Source organism: Notolepis coatsorum (assembly GCF_963971535.1).
Source record: "Notolepis coatsorum genome assembly, chromosome: 18".
Classification (NCBI taxonomy): Eukaryota; Metazoa; Chordata; class Actinopteri; order Aulopiformes; family Paralepididae; genus Notolepis; species Notolepis coatsorum.
The window spans coordinates 63271318-63292231 of record NC_140182.1 but is presented as its reverse complement, the minus strand read 5'-3'; the positions used below and the strand labels follow the sequence as shown (position 1 = coordinate 63292231).

General features: G+C 46.4%; 1 protein-coding gene across 1 annotated transcript in view; it reads left to right on the top strand.

Annotated features, from left to right (window-relative positions):
• Positions 1-20914, top strand: part of scaper (S-phase cyclin A-associated protein in the ER) — a 160208-nt gene that overhangs the window by 69385 nt on the left and 69909 nt on the right. Inside the window, 6 exon segments of the mRNA XM_084335011.1 lie at positions 1572-1727; positions 6524-6666; positions 7668-7749; positions 8084-8236; positions 11648-11755; positions 19823-19959. Of these exon segments, the coding sequence (XP_084191137.1) occupies positions 1572-1727; positions 6524-6666; positions 7668-7749; positions 8084-8236; positions 11648-11755; positions 19823-19959 (779 nt within the window).

Here is a 20914-nt window from a genome sequence, read left to right as displayed (position 1 = left end):
CGCTTGGCACTCGGCGCTCCATCAAGACGTCACCATCACTTTCGTACCAACGTGCCCTATTGGATTATTTGTTGACGAAACTGATAAATAAAAATATATATATATTTTTATCTACTTTTTCTCCCCATTTTAAATTTTTCTCCCATCCCAATTTCGTATTATCCAATAGACCTATCGCTAAGCCACGCCCCCTTTGAAAAGTCGGACAAACAAAGTCGACCGTGAATGACTGTTGACGATGGCCGCAGGTAGCCCCTTTCCTGACTGTGATGTAAGCCTTGCTTCACAGTCACGAAAGGGGCTAGGCTAACTAATAGTTTGGTCTACGTTTCTAATACATGCCGTCAAATATTATGTCTTTATGAATTGACCTTACCTTTGAGCAAACATAAGTGTCCTTGGAAATGGTCTTCACATTCAGTTGTGTATGTGGTCGATGACACAGTAGAATCCACCGCTTGCATTTGCAGAGTTTTCTTTTGGGCTTCGGAAAAGGTACAAAATATACTCCTCCATCCAGTCTTTCAGGGTACCTGGTGTCCGAATTACAGGTACCCCACGCACAGCATTTCACCATCAGATATTAGCTAGATAATAAACATAGAAACTGAACTCTTCACAGTGGTTTCGATCACAGACGTTTGGTTTGATGCGCCCTACAAATGGCTTTTCTGGTGGTGTCCGAGTTTTCTGCCAGCGAGGATTTTCGCTGTGATATGATTGGACAAATTCTATTGGGTGTGGTTTAGCGACGGGTCTATTCTTCCCTCCCCTGTCTCGAACGTCGCTAGACCATGCCTCCCACTGGTCGGCTGCAATGTGGACGAAGCCTTGCATCACGTGTCCCCTCCGGTACACGAGGAGGCAGCCGTCGCATCTTTTCACCTGCACAGCGCGATCTCTCAGTGGCGAGGAGTAACGCGTGGGAGGCTCACGCTGCCCCCGATACTTCCTGATTCTGTTGTACAGGCGCACCAACCGACCTGTGGGAGTCGCTGTCCACAACGTCCGATCCCCACCCACCGGCTTTCCCACCCCCTAATACTGCCAATTGTATTAGTATGAACGACCAGCCAAGCCGGAAGCAACGCAGAGAGCTGGGCTCGAACCCAGCGTCTCCTGCGTTAGTGGCGAGCGCCTTGTCCACTGCGCCACTTAGCCGCCCCGTAAAAATATATTTTAAAATACTAATTTAATCAGATTAATAACTTTATTCAAATTGAGCATTTAGTTTGACGATAAAACATTTATAAAAAATTATTTAAATTCGTTTTTAATTAAAAACGAAGGTTCGAACGTCCGTTCCAAAAACCCTCACGAAGTTCGAAGCCCAAAAACAGTCTTTGGGGACAGCTCTACCGGGAGCTTGGTGTGTCTGGCAAGAGCTTGTATGGAACATGAAGAATTGAAATGACTATTTAAAGTGCCGCAAGTGTAGCCGCCAGTTCAGTGTCGTTATGTGTAGATTTGGCTCTAAGTGGTATTAAAAACTCTTAAATTTAACTTGTTGAAACCTGCAGATGCTTGTATTAATCGCAGCCCCTTGTATATATGCGTGCTTGTGTGTGTAGGTGAATGAAATAGCGTTCATCAACACGCTGGAGGCTCAGAACAAGCGGCACGACGTCCTGGCCAAGCTGAACGAGTACGAGCAGCGCCTCAACGAGCTCCAGGAGGAGAGACAGAGGAGGCAGGAGGAGAAACAGGCCCGAGACGAGGCCGTACAGGTACTGGAGTCACCCTCCAAGAAATCCATCCTTTTTTTGATAGTTATATGAAATGTGTTTTTCTTTGCCAGAGAGATGCAATTATTTTTGTATGCTTGTTTCTTGTAGACAAATGGGTCACAGCTTCCATGCACTTTATCCTACTCTGTTTATCGATAATTGTTTCTAGTTTTCCTCTGTTTGATTCTCGCTCACTCTTGCTGATGCGCTTTATGAAAGCGTCATCATGGCTACCAAATACTCCCAACGATAGAAAAAAGCTATGTTATTTGCTCTTATCAAAGCAACAATGCAGTAACAAAGTAAAATTTAACGTGCATTACCCTGGCATGTGTGTACGTATGCGTCCCATACTCAAATTATTTTAAATATATATGATTTGATTGATGCTGGTGTGTAAGAATGGAAAGGATATATAGATTTGTTTAATATGCACAGATTTTTCTTAGATGTTCATGAATGTTCCCGTTGTTAAAGGAAGGGGCGTAAGTTCATTCCTCCTCGGAGATTCCAGGACAGCAGTTCACTGAGCTCCAGGTGTGTCTGTAGAAGGTCCAGATCACTGAGCTCCAGGTGTGACTGTAGAAGGTCCAGATCACTGAGCTCCAGGTGTGTCTGTAGAAGGTCCAGATCACTGAGCTCCAGGTGTGACTGTAGAAGGTCCAGATCACTGAGCTCCAGGTGTGTCTGTAGAAGGTCCAGATCACTGAGCTCCAGGTGTGTCTGTAGAAGGTCCAGATCACTGAGCTCCAGGTGTGTCTGTAGAAGGTCCAGATCACTGAGCTCCAGGTGTGTCTGTAGAAGGTCCAGATCACTCCAGATCTTGCTCGGTTTGGCCTGGTCAGTTCCATATCTGTTGCTCTCAATTAGCGGTCGACCGCTATTGGTTTTTCATTGGTCGATACCAATATTTAGAGAGCAGAATACATTTTTGTACCAGATGAAATAGAATAATTTCATAATAACTTTTATTTATTTCATAAATACTTTTTTTTTTGTAAATCAGTTTACACTTGACACAGTTAATCAGTCCATCACTACTCTCAACGGCCACTTGGCTCCTCACTATTATCTGAGTGAGCATGGAGCGTTCTGGAGCCACTGTCAAAGACCAGGGTGGTTCTTCTCAAGGTTCTCCTCCTGGATATAAACTGCTCACGGCCTGGTAGTTGCTCACATCATTGTGGGTGTTGCTCACAGTGTTGTGGGTGTTGCCAACAGCGTTGTGGGTGTTGCCAACAGGCGGTGTGGGTGTTGCCAACAGCGTTGTGGGTGTTGCCAACAGCGGTGTGTGGGTGTTGCTCACAGCGTTGTGGGTGTTGCCAACAGCGGTGTGGGTGTTGCTCACAGTGTTGTGGCGGTTGCTAACAGCGTCGTGGGGGTTGCTAACAGCGTTGTGGGTGTTGCCAGTCAGTGTGATCAAGCCGGGCATCATGCTCTGCGTCTGGGGGAACATCTCATGAAGTCCATGTGGGCAGCAGTGATCACCCTCTCTTCTATTTAATCCACTCCATCCGAGACGGAAACCTGGCATCAAAAGGAGTTCCTTCATTGTAGGCAGCGGAACAACAGCCTTGACTGTCTTGGGACTATTAGCACTCCCTCGAACCCATCTTAAAAACCAGAGGTGACCGACAGAAGTGCTTTTCAAACCATCGCAACAATGGCGTCATTTATCATTATTGTATCTTTTATTATGCGTCATGTCTTTCTGTCCTTTATCATCTAGTTTTGGCTTGTTTTAATCTGCTTTTACTTGATACTGTTGTGTTGTGTTTTATTGCTTTTAGCTTTTAATTCTGCGAAGCACCTTGTGATTTTGTATGTGTGAAAGGTGCTATACAAATAAACTTTAATATACTGAAGACCAGCAGCCACATAGTATGATCTGGTCTAGGGTTGCACGATACACTGATACTAGAAAAATATCGAAATACCCAGCTGATAAAAACAGTCCAATACTCCATTTTATTAGTTATTATACTTTTAGAATAATAGCTTGATGCCATATTTTCTACAAGTTGAATGGATGTGTGACCGGGAGCAGTGTGTGTCAACAGTTTCAGCTGAACACACATTCTGCCTAAAGCCAGTGCGAGCGTTTCACACTATTAGCGACTAAAATAGATAAATACAATTGTATTATGGTATCGTTTTAGAACTGGTATCATGATACTTAGGCTGGTATTGAAATTAAAATGTTGGTATCGTGACAACACTAATCCGGTCTATAGAACACTGTGCTTAACTGAATGAGAGGGTTCCTGTAGCCAGACGGGTCGTTGCTGAGAGCGGAGGAATGAGAGGGTTCCTGTAGCCAGACGGGTCGTTGCTGAGAGCGGAGGAATGAGAGGGTTCCTGTAGCCAGACGGGTCGTTGCTGAGAGCAGAGGAATGAGAGGGTTCCTGTAGCCAGACGGGTCGTTGCTGAGAGCGGAGGAATGAGAGGGTTCCTGTAGCCAGACGGGTCATTGCTTCAGTGTTGTAGTACTAGAGTCCGAGTCCTGGACTGATTTTCAGGACTCGTGACTCGACTAGGACTTGAGCACTGATGACTCGGACTTGGACTCGAGCATTGACTGCATTCGTACTCGGAAGGTGCAGGGGAGGACATCCAGCAGCTTATGACGGTCTTAACAATAGAAATGAATAAATACAAACTCTGGTTTGATATAAATTATCTTTAAATCTAAATAAAACAAAATGTATGGTGTTTGGAAACCGCCAGATAAAAACAGACATTCAGTTGATAATAGATAATAATAGAATAGAAAGAGTATATGGAAATATATTCCTGGGAGTGATTTTAGACCATAAACTCTGCTGGAAACCCCATATAGAATATGTGAGGGCTAAGATGGCAAAGAGCATCTCAATTATTAGTTAGTTATTAAAAATAACTGAACTGAACTGGGCACTATTCCCCGTACCTGGTTCAACTAAGTCGATCAAAAGTCCCATTATCCAGATTCAATTAACCCAATGTTTGAATTTGGGCTTTCCCTGTTCCTCGAACGCTGATTCAGTCTCGTTAATTCGAACCAGACTTGATACTCAGGATAATTGCGCGCGGCCGCCTCACCTGAAAAGACAGCAGGTGTCGATCGCAGAAATCCTGATTTTCTAACGGCATTGATTGATTGATTTAAAACTTTATTAAAAGATTGCAGAATGGGTACAATACAGTACGGCTCAATAGCCTCGCCGACAAGTTAAATGCATAATCTATAGCCTAATTTTAAATCCCTCATTACCCAAATCAATCAGATTATATTTCTTTAAATGTGCCTGCTGGCAGTAGGCTTAATGGAATGAATAATCGAATGAGATCTTGCTAGCGAAAATAATTAGTTAAACTCGTTCAGAATAAGTAGATACAAACAAGCCCAAAGAGTATCTAATTGATACGAATTAATAGATGAGGATATCTGTACTGTATGCGCTCGGCTTAGGTATCATACATATAAATACATGGTTCCCAAAGTTTTCAAGGCTTGACCCCCGAAATAACGTGTCAGAGAGGCTTGGAGGGAGGCTATATACAGTTTCACTATTAATCTGGTTTTAATTGTTTCGGACATCATCCATACATGCATTGAATTGATTAACCTTTGGTTTATACCAGTGACACCAGTCATGTTAATCACCTTCTTGTTCATCATCGGATAACACTAACAGTGCTTGAACAGATAAATGCATTTTCTCAAATGCATTCATCAAAACGTCAAAGGCTTGCAATTGTTCATTAATTTTCTCAAGTCACGTCCACGTCATCAAATCAAACAGCGCATCTCCTCAAACATTTTAATCCCAGTTACAATATCACAATAACGTGTGAGTGACAGTGACAATTCAACAATCGACATTCAGATTCGTCGTAATTCATATCCACAATCCATGCATGAAGACTTCAATTTATGCTTGAATGAAACAAAATCCAGGCGCTCCGTTAAACATCCACAGCGGAGAATATGAAAGGAATCCGAGCCAAACGAGCGATAGGTTTCATTCATTAAAAACATCCCCGCGGGATTCACATTTGCAATGCTGCGCGTTATTAAAATAACCACATAATGTGTATATCGCACCTCATATATATAACGTGCATTATTTAGGACAAAGTAAATTTAGTATCAGCATTTTAGGTCTATTATTTTACATTTCAAGAGCCCCCTATAGAAAAACGAAGCACAAAAACATAATACAGAATGGTATAATGGGATCTAGACTGTGAGAATTATTTCAGGAAGCGAGCTGGCATTTCTTTGCGAGGGTGTGCCCATGGTTTATCCAGCTAACTGAACTAAACTCTGCCCTCGACCAGGTTCAAACTTTTTGATCTGTTGTCATAGTGATTTAGACAATCGAGCGTCGCAGAATGGAAAGGTCTTGCTTAAGTCAAGCTATGCTGAAAATTATCCGGCTAACTCAGTTAGCCAGGTACGAGGAACAGGGCCCTGAACTCGGACTCAGACTTGTATTATATTGTATTGTATATCTTTTTTTGTAATAGGCCCTAATTATTTGGCATAAGATATTGATGGCTAGTGCATTTGTTTGGCTATTGTGTCACAAAGTAAATAAACTCTTTAAAATGGTGACCGCTGTGTCATTTATGTTTAATGTAGACCTTTTTTTATTTGTACAGTACGTCAGCTACGTCAGGCTCTTTGGTGTCTCGGATTTGGACTCGAACACTGGGGACTCGAGACTCGACTCAGACTCGAGATTTAGTGACTCGACTACAACACTGCATTGCTTATCATCGTGTGTCTCTTGCTTCTCCTCCCTCCGCAGGAGCGTAAGCGGGCCCTGGAGGCGGAGCGGCAGGCCAGGGTGGAGGAGCTCATGATGCGCAGGAAGGAGCAGGAGGCGCGCATTGAGCAGCAGAGACAGGAGAAGGAGAGAGCCAGGGAAGACGCAGCGCGGGAGAGAGCCAGGTTTGTTCAGTCGGATCCCTCTTCCGGATTCCATTTTATTTGGCTTTGAAGCGACAGCGGCTCAGGAGGTAGAGCGGTCATCTGGTTATAGGAAAGAAATCATGTCCTTGAGCAAGGCACTTAACCCCTAACTGCTCCCGATGAGCAGGTTGGCACCTTGCATGGTCGCCTCCGCCCTTCAGTGTGTGAGTGAGTGAATGAGAAGGATGAGTTGTAAAGTAAATTATCATGGAATAATGGAAGCTTCACTCTTCCCGTGCTAAAGTTTCAATGTGGTGGGTAATTAAAGCCATGTGGTAGTAGAGGTTTTCTGAAAGTTCTCATGATGTCCTCGTGTGAAGAACTGATTTTCAGAATGAATATTGAATTATTATTATTATTATTATTTTGTAGCTGATTCAGGCACATTTTTCGAGTGGTAATAAATGAAAAAACACAACCAAAAATGAAGCATTCGAATAGTGATTTTAACATTGATTCCCGTGGCCGCCCATCCATCAACTTAGTATTTATGCCAATTCCCTTCCTGGTCCTTGTGTGCGCTGCCCTACTGTCGGTCTGGGGAGGGTGTAGTCTACCACATGCCTCCCCCGATACATGTGAAGTAACCTGACAGTGAGCAGTTTCACTGGGAGAACGTAGCGCGTGAGGGGGTTCACGCTATCTCCCCCCAGATCCCCTCCCTGCTGAACAGGCGCCCTGACCAACCAGTGGCAGTAGCTGTGTGCAACGACCAGGACCCGTACCCCACCGGCTTCTCACCCGCGAACACTGACAATTGTGTTCGTAGGGACAACTGACTAAGTCGGAAGTACCGCTGACAGCTGGATTAGAACCCAGAGTCTCTGCGGTGGTAGGCGAGTGCTTAGACCTCTACACTACCAGCCACACCCACAACTGTTTTTTTTAACTAAATGTTATCACAGTAGGTGTATGTTGTAAAAAGGTGACACACTACAGTAAAAGATGATTGTCGTTACTCCCGATTGTTCTCTCCTCAGAGACCGAGAGGAACGTCTGGCTGCTCTGAGTGCCGCGCAGCAGGAGGCCATGGAGGAACTGCAGAAGAAGATTCAGATGAAGGTAAGTGATTAGAGTAGATTAAAATGTATTGTCATTATACAGCACAAGTACAGTACAACAAAAAGAAGTGTGGCATCCATGTAACAGTAAAGTGCAATAGTGATGCTGTCCAACCTAACGCCCCACACACAGAAATCCATGTTTCTCCCCCAGTGACTCCAGCCGTCCTCCACTAAGGAAACGCTTAGTTCGACTTCACGTTTCGACCCTTTATTTAGATTTTTTTGTGCTGCTTACCAGAGAGATGTATTTAAAAACAATTCGTGGGCTAAGACCTAAACGACGAATGATGAATGGGCTTAAGAAGGGTCCCTTGTGTTGATGTCCTCCCCAGCATGACGAGAGCACCCGCAGGCACATGGAGCAGATCGAGCAGAGGAAGGAGAAGGCGGCCGAGCTCAGCAGCGGCCGACACGCCAACACTGACTACGCCCCCAAGCTGACGCCGTACGAGCGCAGGAAGCAGTGCTCTCTGTGCAACGTCATGGTATGTAAACGGCTGCAGTTGATAAGATAAGAGATTCCTTTATTGATCCCCATGGGGAAATTCAGGTTTCATATCAGGAGGGGGGAGGGGGCGTACAGGTATGGGCAGGGTAATAGTAGAAATACATAAATATAGGCAATCAAATTTGATCTGAATATAAAAAAAAAATTATAAACAGTGTAAACAATATCATTAACTATTTTATAATATCAAAAAGCAGGGTAGCCGGACCAGCACTCACAGGTTCAATGTTTTTTAATGGCAGCCTGAATAAAAAGCAGACATGTTTCGGACAATGTCCTTCTTCAGTGATATGGCTAGCCTGAAGAAGGACATTGTCCGAAACATGTCTGCTTTTTATTATACTGAACTTTATGGGATTACAGCACCCAGTGTGAGAACTTGTGAGCGTGGTCTAACTTGACTATTTTATAATAAAAATATGAGAAGTAAACAGTGTAATCAAAGGTGCAGATGATATTATATGTTACAATAAATATGGGCAATAGAGAATTTGAATCTGAATATATACTGAGTAAAGTAAACCGTATACACAGGTGCAGTATACACAAGGTACCGTAATGCCTCTAATAGTAACCGGGTCTCAAATACAAGCCGGGTCTCTATTAATGGCCGGGTGCGCTCTTGAGCTAAGCAATTATAAGCCGGCCTCCTAATACAAGCCGGGTTACTAATATACTGAGCTGCATACTGAGCTAGTTACTTGATTTCACTTTGAAAACGTTGAAATGACCAGTGACCACCTGTAATTGCACTGTTTACTATTTCATACAGTACTTGGTTTCAATAAATGAACCCAGTACATTTTACTGTGTTCAAACTGACACAAAATGTTGATTTATTCATTATGATCCGTTTGAAAATTTGAAATATAGGCCTCCCTCTTATACAGGCCTCCTCCTAATACAAGCCTGGTACCCGCTACAGTTGAAACAAATACAAGCCGGGGTTACTATTAGAGGAATTACGGTACCCTATGTTGACCTATCTCAAACCCTGCCTTCTTTTCTTGATCTTCATTGGATGAGGGCGTATGAGAAAAGAGGGCGGGGCTTGTGATATGTCAATTTCACCTGTTATCCGTGTACTGGCATGTACAAACCAAGTCGATAACACCACGTTCTAGAACTGGCACGCTAAGCAGGGTCTGAATCTAACCAGGTCTGGAGTGTAGAAATGCCCTTGAAAGTTCACAGGACGCAGGCGGCTGGGTGGCGTAGCGGAGATTGCGTTCGTCACCAGTGCAAGAGACTCCGGTCTCGACTCCCCGAGTCAGCATTGCCTGCGGCTTGGGCCAGTCGTCATACTATCTCAATTGGCAGAGGTAGCGGGTGGAAAGTCGATCGGTGGGGATTGGACGTTGTGGACAGCGACTCCTACAGGTCGGTTGGGTGACGCCTGTACAGCAGAGACAGGAAGTATCGGGGGCAGCGTGAGCCTCCCACGCGTTACTCCTCGCCACAGAGTCTGCGCTGTCTGGTGAAAAGGACAGGCTGCCTCCTCGTGTACCGGAGGGGACACGTGATGCAAGGCTTCTATCCTCACTACAGCCGACCAGTGGGAGGCATAGTCTAGCAACGTTCAAGACAGGGGAGGGGAGAATTGAAGGGGAGAATTGGCTATATGAAATTGGGATGGGAGAAAAATAGAAAATAAGGAAAAAAAAGTGGATAAAAAAAAGAAAATTCACAGGACGCCCCTGATCACTTCATTGTGTGCACTGTTCACATCATTTTTCCTCCCATGTTGAATTGTGGTGCATCATGGCGGCCGGCGCCGTGGTTTGGCAGAGATCACACGCGTGAAAACGCTGACGGGAAGGTGATTCAGAGGATTTTCTGGAAGAGAGCACATTTAAATGAGGATTTAACTGCATTGATTAAACATGAACCCTCAGGTGGTGATTTACGAGCTGGACATGATTATGCTTTTTTTTCTTATGTTTTCTTTCCTCTTCCTAGTGACAGGCAACAAATCCACAGGCAGACACATTTATCTGTGACGGATCCCGCTCGCCCGGCAACAAGGTTGAGACACCTTGAGCCTCAAACCAGCATCAGATAAAGAGAGATGGGGGGGGGGGGGGGGGGGGGGTGCGGGAGGGAGAGGGAATCTTGTTAAAATGTTAGATGACCTTGGCCGGCATGTGACACCAGAGATCATGGATGGGTCAGTAGCAAGCACTCTATTTAATGACATTAAACACAGGCCATCCTAAATGGGCTTTGTTGCAGCGCTGGGGAGAACAACAACACCTCCTCGTGCTCCACACCTGCCACCGGCCCTGTGGCCATCTCTCATCCTCGCAACACCCTTTTTTTTTTTTTTTACACTTCCTCCCACGGAGAGTCCGGGGTCGTCCACAGCTTGATCAGACTCCGTCAGGAACAAACCGTGTTACACGGACAGCAAATGAAGTGGTCTACCGAAAATAAATTGTGTTCGAAAGGCATTTTATCCATAATTCATTTGAATTAATTTTCGTTCCGTTCTTAATAACTTTTGTTTGTATCCCTCTGTGATTCCGTTTTCATAATTTCACTGAGTTGATAACACCATCAAGAGGACGTGTGCAAAGTCATGAACTCTAACCGTACTAATTGGGCCCCGTTTACTGTGTGTGCGTATTAATCTCTTTTCTTTTTCAGTGAAAAGCCCCCTTTTTGAGGTGTAGTGGCATATTTTTTTATAGAAACATCGAAGATACTTTTGTTCACTACTGTGTGAAGACCTTTTTGTCAGAGAGTTATCCTCTCTAAGTGGATTCCTTCCTTTCTGCTTCAACCACCGCCTGATTGGTTTGCTTTCTGCCGTCCTGTCAAAAAGTACTGTATCACGTAATGATATGCAGCCATGAAGTCATCCGGGGGCCTCTCACGAAGCTCTCATGACGTGGCATTTGAAATACTGCACTGTCTTTTTCTTTTTTTTGTCCTTTTCATTATTTTATTCAAAGGCTCACGTACTCGTCTAAAGACGCCTTATTACTTAAATGAATACTTCATTTGAAATGCTGCCATGTCTTTTGTCCGTTCGTTCTCTTCCTACGGAGGCTTGTGTACTAAAGACGACCTTATTCTCCCAAATACTTCATTGAATACTGCCAGGTCTTTTGTCCGTCCATTCTTTTATACGCAGGTCGGTGTACTGTGTACAGAGAGGCTGTGGTCTCTGAAATACTCCGCGACAACCCGCAGTGTCATTTTCAGCCATTCAAGTCAGCGGAGCGCAGGGGGGGGTGGGGGGGCTGAAGACTCCGCGGAGCGTACGGTTTCAACCCCGCCTCCCACGGGGGCTCCGTTGACCCCTTCCTGCCCCGAGTCTCCATTGTGTCCTCGACGGTGTGACCCCCCCCCCCGACCTCTGACCCGGCGTGTTTGTGTTTTGTAGATCACCTCGGAGGTGCACCTGTTCAGCCACACCAAGGGCAAGAGGCACCAGCAGGCCGTGCGGGACAGTAGCAGTATCCAGGGACGGGAGCTCTCCGACGAGGAAGTGGTGTGTAGCTAACCCCCCCCCCTCCCTACACATACACATACACACACACACACACATCCGCTTAATAACATATTCATCCGCTCATAAGAGTCCCACTCTAATGTCTCCTGACACAGAGGGACACTACGATTTGTCCTTTATGACAGTGTCATTATTTGTGTTTATGCCCCCCCCCCCCCCCCCCCATACACACACATGTGCTTAATAACGCCTACTCATCCGCTCATAAGAGTCCCACGCTAATGTTGCCTGACAGAGGAACACTATGACACTGTCTTTTATGACGTGTCATTATTTGTGTTTATGCCCCCCCCCCCCCCCCATACATCGTAAGCCTCACTTGCGGGCTTTGTGACATTATAAACGAGGCTTGAAATGTACACAGTTCGGGTTCAGTGCCCCGGTGGGCGGGGTGACATCACCCCCGTGTCTCCAGCTTGTTTTGTCTCAGAGTGCTCACCAGTGGGAAGACGCCTCGTTAAAAAGCAAGGTAAACCTCTCCGGCTGCAATATGAGATTGGCTCCCTGGCGTGCTCTTTGTGAGGCTGACAACTGTTGGCGCTATAACGTAGCACCTTTTGGCCCCGCCGCCGCCGCCTCCTTCATTCAAAGCTTCCTTTTTTCCCCTTTTCTTTCCAGTGGGGAATAATTGATACCTCCTCCCCCCATCTTCATCCCACCCCCTGCTCTCTGAATCATTTCCTTTCCGAAAGCAGGTCATTTTCTCTCTCCCCTGTTCGACAGGGTGATAAACAAGGCAGCAGGGGCAACGCTTCAAACCTCGTGTGCGATGTAGAACCTCTCTGTGTGATACTGTAGTCGAACCGCTGAGGGACACCCCCGCCCACACGAATACACACACTCACACACACACGTCCTACTCTACTTGCTTATCATTGAACTGTATATTTGTATATTACTGTATATATTACTCATTACCTTTTATTTCTTACGCTTAGCATTGTATTTTATTCGTATTACTTTTTTATCATGTCTATTCTATTTTATTATTAGTATTTTTGCACAATCGAGGCAGGCATGGCCACCTACATTTCACTGCATGTCTTGTGTATGTATGTGACAAATAAAACTCTTGAATCTTGAGGGGTTACGCCAACTCAAAGTGTAGCAGGAAGGAAAATATCTTAAAAGAAAACCTTTATTGTATCACGGCTACATGGTTTAAAAACGCCAATGTGGTTCGACCAAGCTGGTCTTCATCGTTTGCCCTAAATAAATGCTTTTTAAAATATTGCTATACTTCTTGAGTGCCTGGAATCCCACATCTTTTAAGACGAGATAAGATAATCCTTTATTGATCCCCTTGGGGAAATATGGGCGTCATACTGTAGGAAGGGGGAGGGGGGAGTATAGGTATGGGCAGGGTAATAGTAGAAGACAAAAAATATAGGCAAAAAAAAAACTTGAAACAATATCATTAACTCTGAATATAAGAATATGATAAAGTAAACGGTGTAATAAAAGTTGCAGATGAGGGTCTGTGTGCCCTAAGAATTTGAATCTGAATATATATACTATGAGTAAAGTAAACGGTATACACAGGTGCAGTATACACAAGGTACCCTAACTGCCATGATATGTCATGTTCTCCAGTTGTCTTCTCCCAAAGACCCAAGAGCACCTGATGATTCTTTGTGAGGACACTGTCCTCACTCGAGTGCAGGCCTAGTTCAAATCTGCTGCTCAACCAGAGTCAATCCTTTTGCTATTCACCCTGTTTCTCCTCTTACACACCATTACACACATTATTGGTGGATACTACCATATACCAGTGGTGGAAAATAACTAGGTACTGTACTTAAAAGAACATGGCAACATTTTGGGAAATTAGCTTACCGGCGTCTTCTCCAGAGAGAGACAAGATGATAGATACCAGTTTCCTCTCTGTGCATTCAGTAGAAAGCTATCTGGCTGCACGTTAGCCTAGCTTAGCACAATGAATGGAAGCGGACATGGCCGGTTAGCCTTCGGGAGAGGTTAGTTGGACAGTGCCTAGGCTAACCGGCCATGTCCGCTTCCATGCATTGTGCTAAGCTAGGCTAACGTGCAGCCAGATAGCTTTCTACTGAACGCACAGAGCGGAAACTGGTATCTATCTTCTTGTCTCTCTCTGGAGAAGACGGTAAGCTAATTTCCCAAAATGTTGCCATGTTCTTTTAAGTACAATTCCAAGCTACTTGTACTTTACGTGAGTATTCAAATCTTAGGGAACTTACTCCACTACATTTATCTGAACCCCATCGGTTACTTTTTACTTTGAAGACAAATATTTTACATAGAAAACATGGCAATAAAAGATTATATATTTTCACATTTGCATGTCAACTTCAAGGGTACATAATCGGAGCAGCATAACTGGACCACATACTGTACCACTTTAACATAACCTTTAATCAGAACAGCATAACTGGACCACAGACCACTTTAACATAACCTTTAGAGGTCAATGGATCAAGGATTGAATGCTCCCAAGCACTGGGATACACAAACAAAGGCATAGTTTTACATTAGATACTTAAGTACACTCGATAGCAAATACTTCTCTACTTTAACTTTTTACCAGAGTACTCATTCTGCGTACTTCTTCCACGACTGCCGTACGCTACTGCTTCTCGTACAAGTCTTAGGTATCGTAATACCTCACCCACCGATACCAGCAGGTTTCTGCGACACCTCTTTGTGTAACGTGCGGCGAGGAGTAACTGAGCCACGCGGTGAGACTTTGTTTAGAGAGACCGGGCCGGACGCGTCTCTTTATTTATGTCCCGCTTGGTTTGGTGCGCCCTATTTCATTCACGCAAACTGCCAACTATTTTCCAGAGCGCGCTTCCATAACTCTTGCTGCAATGAAAGATTTTTAATTAAAATGAAGATGGTTGGCTGAACCGCGCCGGGGGTCACTCCATAGTTTCTCGGCGGAGGCGGCCGGTGTGCGCCGGATTTAGTCATTTTCCCCCGTTCCCAAGGAGCCGTGAGTTCAATTGAAAATACAAAGATTATCAACAGGCCCCGGATCGATGGGCGGAGGGAGCGCCCGGGCGCGCAATCACTCTCTTTACTTTCACTTATTAGTTGTCATGTGTCCTGGTTTAATATGATGGAGGTGATGTCCAGGACCCCTGGCTTCTGACACGTGGGATTTATTTATTGTTTCACCTTTGACACGCGACAGCCCCGGAGACGTCGCCGATCTCTCTCTCTCTCTCTGGCCCTCTGTCTCTCTCTCTCTGGCCCTCTCTCTCTGTTGCTCTCTCTCTGGCCCTCTCTCTGTCTCTCTCTCTCTGGCCCTCTCTCTGGCCCTCTCTCTCTGTCTCTCTCTCTCGCTCTCTGGCCCTCTCTCTGTCACTCTCTCTGGCCCTCTCTGTCTCTCTCTCTCTCTCTGGCCCTCTATCTGGCCCTCTCTCTCTGTCTCTCTCTCTCGCTCTCTGGCCCTCTCTCTCTCTCTGTCTCTCTCTCTGTTGCTCTCTCTGGCCCTCTCTCTCTGGCCCTCTCTCTGGCCCTCTCTCTCTCTCTCGCTCTCTGGCCCTCTCTCTCTGTCACTCTCTCTGGCCCTCTCGCTCTCTGTCTCTCTGTCTCTATCTCGCTCTCTCGCTCTCGCTCTCTGTCACTCTCTCTGGCCCTCTCTCTCTGGCCCTGTCTCTCTCTTGCTCTCTCTCTCCGTCTCTCTCTCGCTCTCTGGCCCTCTCTCTCTGTCACTCTCTCTGGCCCTCTCTCTCTCTGGCCCTCTCTCTCTCTCTCTCTCTCTCTCTCTCTCTCTCTCTGGCCCTGTCTCTCTCTCCTCTCCCTGCCGTGTGGGTCCGTCTGTAGCACTGGGCAGACTCGGCCAGCAGAGGGATCACTAGGCTGGGGAGGGAACAACACAGAGGCTCTGGATACCAGAGCTGACCTCCCCGGAGGCACCGCGCGGGGGGGTTCCTGAAGGTCTAGTCGTTGAAAAGGAGGGTTTACTACTCTAGAACCTCCAGATGAAATATCCAGAGCGCCAGCTGAGGCTAATCTCTGCCTGTCGGGCGGTTTTGAAGAAGTGTCGTTTAGTTGTTTTGTAACAAGAGTTCCGCCGCTACGGCGATACCACAGAAGATAACGGTCAGAATGAAAGAAGCCATAAGGAAACGGGATCAGAAGATGAATATCAGGTAACTCAATACAGAGCAGCAGCACACTGTGAGCAGTGGCTCACATGAAATACAGCTGTCTGTCTCACACCCGATGGGAAGCCAACCTCCGAGGCCTTTTGTACGCGACAAAAGGAGTGCCGGGTGAACATATCACTTAGATTAAAGGCATAGGTAGCTTTTCATCTCCTATGTTTTGTGTGCGTTATGTGTGTATGCGGAGTGAGGTGTTTGGGCGCGGTGTTGTGTTACCCCCCCCCCCCCCCCCCCCCTGCTACCTCCAGAGCTAATCTGTGGCATTGTGATGTAGCAGTGCCCCGGGGGGCCGGGCTCTTCTCTCTTTTGTCCCGACGGTTCAGGTAGACACCTGTCAGTCATACGGTGTGATGCGTTCGCATCACACACATCGTTGGTTTCATCTGGTAGAGCGAACATGTTTTTGTTTTGTTTATGCCGCGTGCGGCGTCGCCAGCTGCAGGGCTTTCCCTAGGATTTTCAAAATTAGACGGCGCTGAGTCACAACTAGGGGGTGGTCTGTAGGGGGGCTGTGCCCCCTGTCCATGTCCGAGAGGCAATAAAGAAGGCCATTTGCTGTAATTTCCTGCAAGTTAAAACACCCACCCACACACACAGTGGAACAGAAGACCAAGCAATATTAGACAATGATGCGTCTGTTTCTAAAGCTGGCTCCAAGCTTTCATTGCTAATTCTTTTTTTGTAAAATAATTAATCTTTTACATTTACACGTTGGCGCTGCCGCGTTGTCATAGTGGCTCTGCCCCCCTATATCATTGTTTAGGGAAAGCCTTGCACTGTATGTAGTCATTGTCAGCATTTTACAGAATTTTGAAGAGGCCTAGTATTTCATGCCCCCCCCCCTTTTGGTTCCCAGTGTGACTGTGAGATGGTTGATCCCTCGGAGGTGCTACTGAGACAATTCCACTAAGTGAGAGGGACGAGCACTGGATAGCCTCTCAGAGAGATTACTGAGCAGCTGCTTCCTCAGCCAGGGGTCCACGAGGGTCACGACCGACTCCTATACTGTCAGGGAGTAGAGGGCAAAGGTACACATGTGTGTACACACGTATGTACGGACTCACACACACACTCCATGAGAAACACAATACTCTCCCAAGTTATCACAAGTCGCCCCCCACCCCCCCTGAAATATTACTCTTTGTTATTGTATGTCTGTCCAAAGCTCAGAGTAACGGTCTTAAATCACTCCCTAGCTGGTCGATTGGCTTCGATGACGAATCAATTACTTTCACAAGTCTGTAATCAATAAGTCAAAACAATAAAGAAACGATCAAGAGTCGATTTTTCTAGATTCGTTTTCGAGAGCTCTTTCTCAGGGGCTCGTCGGCGTAAAGGATCAACCTCTCTGCTCCGTCTAGACCACCTATAGGATACGTCCCCCCCCCCCACCCCCCCATCTAGACCACCTATAGGATACGTCCGTCCCCCATCTAGACCACCTATAGGATACGTCCCCCATCTAGACCACCTATAGGATACGTCCCCCCCCATCTAGACCACCTATAGGATACGTCTGTCCCGCCCCCCCCCCCCCATCTTTAGACCACCTATAGGATACGCCCCCCCCATCTAGACCACCTATAGGATACGTCCGTCCCGCCCCCCCCCATCTAGACCACCTATAGGATATGTCCCCCCCCCCATCTTTAGACCACCTATAGGATACGTCCCCCCATCTTTAGACTACCTATAGGATACGCCCCCCCCCCCCCCATCTAGACCACCTATAGGATACACCCCGCCCCCCATCTAGACCACCTATAGGATACCCCCCCCCCTGTCTTTCAACGGCTCCTGAAGCCATCTATTCAGACGGCAGGTGCTCTGCCAACACGTTGTGACCAAACGGAATGGCATCCCACCACACACAGGTTAGACTGCTGAATGCAAAGCCTTTATCTGCCGGGCCATTCTATCCTCTGGGGTGCTGGATGACAGGATAATTGGGTAATTGGTTTCTTGCACATACATCATGTTGTTGGAAATTGGGTTACATCCTCTCTCTCTCATTTCTCTCTATCTCTCCTTTCTCTCTCTCTATCTCTCCTTTCGCTATCTCTCTCCTTTCTCTCTCTCTATCTCTCTCCTCTCCTCGCTCTCTCTCCTTTCTTTATCTCTCTCCTTGCTCTCTATCTCTCCATCTCTCCTTTCTCTCATTTCTTTATCTCTCCTTTCTCTCTCTATATCTATCCTTTCTCTCTATATCTATCCTTTATCTCTCTCTCTCTCTCTCTCTCTCTCTCTCTCTCTCCTTTCTCTCTGCTGCTGGTAGTATCGGAATCATTTGAGGCCAATAGCACGCTAGACTGGAGAAGCAACACCCTGCAGGCCGTCAGTGTATATCCACCTGGGCATGTGGCTTCAAAAAGCCCATTGACTCGCGGCGGTGCCCCGGTAGTCGGGGGACACAATGGCTTCACTGAGAGGTGTAGATCTACACGATACACAATGGATACACACACCTGCTATTACAATGAGCAGCCTCTCATTCGGAGCCCCCTTGCCCGGGTACTGGCCTTTGAGCTGCTTTTGTTTCCATGGTTTCGTTTTAGACATGAACTTCTACAGTTAGTTTTTGCTGTCTTTTTACCATGTACCTAGCAATGGTAAATAGTGCATTTATATTGTGCTTTTATCCAAAGCACTTTAAAAATGTTGTTCCTCACATTCACACATTCAATCACCCATTCACACACCGACAGCAGAGGCGACCTTGCAAGGTGGCAACCTGCTCATCGGGAGCAATTAGGGGTTAAGTGTCTTAAGGGCTGGGGCGGCTGGGTAGCGCAGTGGGAGAATGCACTCGCCTACCACCGCAGACAGTCGTCCCTACTAACACAATTGGCAGTGTTAGCGGGTGGGAAGCTGGCCGGGTATGTGTCCTGGTCGTTGTAAACTGCGGTTCCTACTGGTCGGTCGGGGCGCCTGTTCAGCAGGGAGGGTATCGGGGGAAATAGCGTGAACCTCCGCACGTGTTACATTCCCCCAGTGAGAGTCCTCGCTGTCGGGTGAAAAGAAGCGGCTGGCTGACTCCACTCCACATGTATCGGAGGAGGCATGTGGTAGTTCTACACACTCCCTAGGCAGTGGGACAATGCGCGCAACGACCAGGAAGGGAATTGGCATAACGACTAAATTGGGATGGGAGCAAAATACAGAAAAAGTTAAAAAAAATCAAATAAAAAGTGTCTTAACTCAAGGGGAGTCTTCATATCCTCAACATGAATATCCTGACATACTTAAGTACTGTAAATGGAATTGTTAGAATACCATCACGTTAACAGAGCTTGCACAGACTGAAAATCCAAACGGTAAATAAGATAAGGTGTCTACGTGCGTCTTCAGTCAGTATCCTGCCCCGGCTAATATTGACATACGTGTCCGTAGTCGGCATACATACAAGCTTGTCTCAGTGGCTACTGAATGGCATTTACGTGCGCTAGCCTCAGACTGAATAGTCAAGTATCCCTCGTCGTCGGGAGTGTAAAATGCCGAGCTCTTACGTGATTGTTGTAGTACCGTTGATGACATGCATTGTAAAATCCTCAGAAGAAGAAATAGGAGAGAGGGGGGGGGGGGGTCGTTTTGTACATTTGTCTGCAGAGAAAATAAAGGGCTGGTGCATAATTGCCTGTGTGTCTCAGATGATGAAATGTGTTTTCACACATTCGCCCTTCCCCACTCTACTTTTATACTCTTGTTTGCACCAGAGTGAACGGCAACAGTCCTGTCCCCCTCAGTCCCGAGTCAGTCTCTCTCTCTCTCTCTCTCTCTCTCTCTCTCTCTCTCTCTCTCTCTCTCTCTCTCTCTCTCTCTCTCTCTCTCTCTCTCTCTCTCTCTCTCTCTCTCTCTCTCTCTCTCTAATGTAATGTTTTTTTGTCTCTTTCTCCAGGAGCACCTCTCCTTGAAGAAGTACATCGTGGACATCGTCACGGACAGCTCCATCTCCTCGGAGAGCATGAAGGACGGTGAGGAGAGGCAGAAGGCGCGGAAGAAGGCCAAGAAGCTGCGTGCGCGGATGAACTCCAGGTGATCCATCCATCTGGTCTTCTCTCTCTCTCTATCTCTCTCTCTCTCCCCCTCCATATCGTACCCTCTCGCCGGCACACAGAGGACAAGGCGGCGTGGAGGGGCTCTTTATGAGTGACGAGGAGACTGAGAGCAGACTGCATCCCGTGCATCCCGTCTGTCCACAGGAGCAACACTGATGAGCTTAATTTATCACCACTTTCTGTGATTGGAGAAGAAAAGCTGTGAATCGATCTGTGTGGGGGGACCTCAGCTTTCACCTGTTAAGAGCTTTCCCCCAAATTGCCGCGCCGGCACTGCCAAAACCCCCGGCGCCTGCCGTCAGCGTACAGTACAGTAGTATGTTACAGTATGTGTAAACCAGGCCTATTCTTCTTCTCCCCCGGGGTATTGATTTTTTTTTTTTTTTTTTTTTTTCTTTTTAAATGAAGTATCGACGAAAATCAATAGTAATCAACAAATAGGAGGCAGCGCTCCTCCCTGTCGGAAGCCCGAACCCAGCGGGTCCATTGATTCTGTCTGGATGTCGCGACAGCGATGCAGGGGTTGGGGGGGGGGGGGGGGGGGGGGGGGGGCGACTCTCACGTTCACAATAGCTACGTATAGTGTGGAGTTATTTAGTCGTGGGGCAGTTTGGAGGAGGAGGGGCAGCAGCACAGCTGAGATTCAAGAGATTCAAGGTATTTATCTTGTCATATGCATAGTTAAACGTAGACAGTTACACCGACCAATGAAAAACTTACATTGCTGGTCCCCCCTTCACACAGAATCACAAAATATCAATTTAAATAATTCTTAAAAAATAATGATGCTAAAAATAAAGAATCTTAAAAAGATCAATGAAGTGGAAAAATAAGTAGGGACAGTGGCCCAGGAGGTAGAGCGGTCGTCTGGTAATCGGAAGGCTCCCGGTTCGATTCCCGTGCAGCGTGTCGAAGTGTCCTTGAGGCAAGAC